At 45.3% G+C, this 2,500-nt stretch overlaps 1 protein-coding gene across 1 annotated transcript in view; it reads left to right on the top strand.

The window, feature by feature from the left end:
• Positions 1-2,500, top strand: part of LOC135829985 (uncharacterized) — a gene marked incomplete in the record, with an annotated part of 44,019 nt that overhangs the window by 36,231 nt on the left and 5,288 nt on the right. The window contains 1 exon segment of the mRNA XM_065342377.1: positions 478-777. Within this exon segment, the coding sequence (XP_065198449.1) occupies positions 478-777 (300 nt within the window).

Raw genomic sequence — 2,500 nt, 5'->3', positions numbered from 1 at the left:
GTTGAACAGTGGTGCAATCCCAGCACAAGCTGCTATGGCTTCTGCTGTAGCATCGCTATCATCGCCTCCGGTGATGCGCGTCAAAAGGTCAAAGGTCAAAGGTGTGTCTGCAATGACCCATATCTGTGTACGCATGCATGTGTCTGTGTTTTTTCTGCATGTCTATTTCTGTATGCATGCGCATGATTCTCGTTTCCAGTTGTATTTGTTGAAGTAAATAGTTGACATTTCGTGTGTGTTTTAGGACTGCCTTGTCATGTTCATGTGTATGCCTTTTGCCTATTCTGCAGTTGCACGCATGTGTTCATCTCATTGGCCTCGCTCTTTCTAATTTCTTTTGTTCATTTGGCTTATGCGAAGACTAGCCAAACTTGCTTGGTGATGTCAACGCACAGAAGCATAATATTAATAATAATCATAATAATGTGCATGATTGAGTGTATTTCGCCTATGTCAATCTGATGTCAATCCGTACAGCCAAGTTGGGCAAGGACTGCGCCCCGCAGATTCTCTCCATCCCGTTCCGACTGGCCAATGTCAAAGCAGTCACGAATGCCGAAGCCCGCGCGCTCTGCAATGACACTCTGCTCAACTCTACACTGCTGGTCAACGTCGGGTGCGTGACGGAGTTCCTGAAAGGCATGTCGCTTGTCCTCGGCGTCCCCGCCGGTATTACTGTTTGGACACAGACCGGTGCAGCGTACGTCACTCCGAGCGGATCTCTCGCGGTAAACACGGCTGTCTTGTCAACGGACAAGTTCATTCCGATCTGCTCAGGTACGTTGAAGTTAACATACTGCAGGAGTTGAACGTCTAGCGAGTCTAATAAATTGCAACGTGGAAAAATGCGGGCACAAGTTATGCCACCGAGTCCACCAACTAAACCAGATTTGAACAGTCAGACGTGCACAAGCTAGCACAAAATTGACAAGAAGTACTGAGACGGCGGACTTGATCGCATTATTTGTGCCCACATTTTTCCATGTTACAATTTTTTCCTTGGCTCACCATCTGAGTCTAGTAAAGGTAAAAGATTTGCGGAAAAATCCACTTTGCGGGCACTGAGTTTAACCACCCCTGCCTTCAGACACCCGACCTCATTCGCTCTAGTACTAGTAGTACGGAACAGAGAAGGAATAGTTCTAGGTAATGTTCCTTTTATAAGGCCATGGTAAAAAATAAAGTTGATTCTCAGGTCATGAGCCTGTGAAAATCGGTGTGAGCGAGCGATTTTTTATTTTATTTCCCACATTTTTTTATTTCCAAAGATAGGGGCTGCGTTCGTTTTTAGCTACCTGGTAGAGTAGAGTAGAGTCACTCTACCGATAGAGGTAGATGGTAGAGGCAAGTGTACGAACGCTGTTCTACCGGATCTAGTAGTTTACACGATGTGTACGTGAAATGTTTCTTATTTGTATGGAGTTGTGTACAAATCCTTGATCTTGCTGGAAATCCCGTAGCTCTACCAACTTCTACCGGATTCTACCAACTTTTTCCCGGTAGAGCCGGTAGAGGAAAGTAGAATCTACCCTTTTGAGTAGAACTTTTTTTTCAAAAAACGAACACCTCTACCGAAAGAAGTAGTTTCTACCCAAACCTGTAGATCAAAAACGAACGCCCCCAGGGTCACACATAAGTACGTCACAGGTTCATATCATTATTTTTACATTCAGGCCAGGGAGTAGAAAAATACCGGTATTTTACTACTCCCTGATTCATGCCTTTCGCATTGACCGTTTTCATGTGCGCATATGCATGCATAGAAATAAAAAAATCGTCGGTGCGCCGCCAAAAATCGGTACGCGCGTACTTGAGAATCAAAGATAATTTTTACCATGGCCTAAGCGGTGGATTTTTTTATCGTCAACTTTGTGATCCCTTAGAGAGATTCAAGTCTCACGGTAGACTCTACTCAGTGCTCTTTTGGAACTGTACATGGAAAAAGATCTTTTGTGTCTGTGAGTAGTGACTACACCCAATTTCCAAAACTTGCTCCGATCGCTTCGATTTTGGTCTCATTCGATTCTCCCAGGCGTAGTACATAGGAAATCTGTAAGTATTATTCGAATCGGCCCTGCCATTCTTGAGTTATAGTGATTTGAAGTGCGCCAAGTTGGACTTTTGCTGGAAACAGAAATGAATGGGAGCGATGGGAGAATCGAGAACGACCGCACAGTCCGTGCATGCAGTACAGTGTACAGTGCACACGCCTCGTCACTCGAACTGCGCGTACGAAATTGCATACTTAGGTATGCTGGCGCAGAACAAATTCGCTCGTAGAGGAAGACGAAGCGTCTCACCGCCTTGTAATTTCACATGGCCAGTAGTTTTTCGACGCTGAAGACGATGGAATAGTCCGCGACGCTACGACCCGACCAGAACAACCCGAAATTCATACCCTGAAAAGCGCTGAGCGCAGAGCTCCTAAATTTTGTCGTATGGAAACGGGACTTCGGGTCTCAAGGGCACGAACATCTCCTCTCTCAGATAAAGCAATTCA

The sequence above is a fragment of the Sycon ciliatum genome, chromosome 13, assembly GCF_964019385.1.
Source record: "Sycon ciliatum chromosome 13, ocSycCili1.1, whole genome shotgun sequence".
NCBI classification, from domain to species: domain Eukaryota; kingdom Metazoa; phylum Porifera; class Calcarea; order Leucosolenida; family Sycettidae; genus Sycon; species Sycon ciliatum.
The sequence above is the reverse complement of the archived record's forward strand: the minus strand, read 5'-3'. Positions and strand labels throughout refer to the sequence as shown.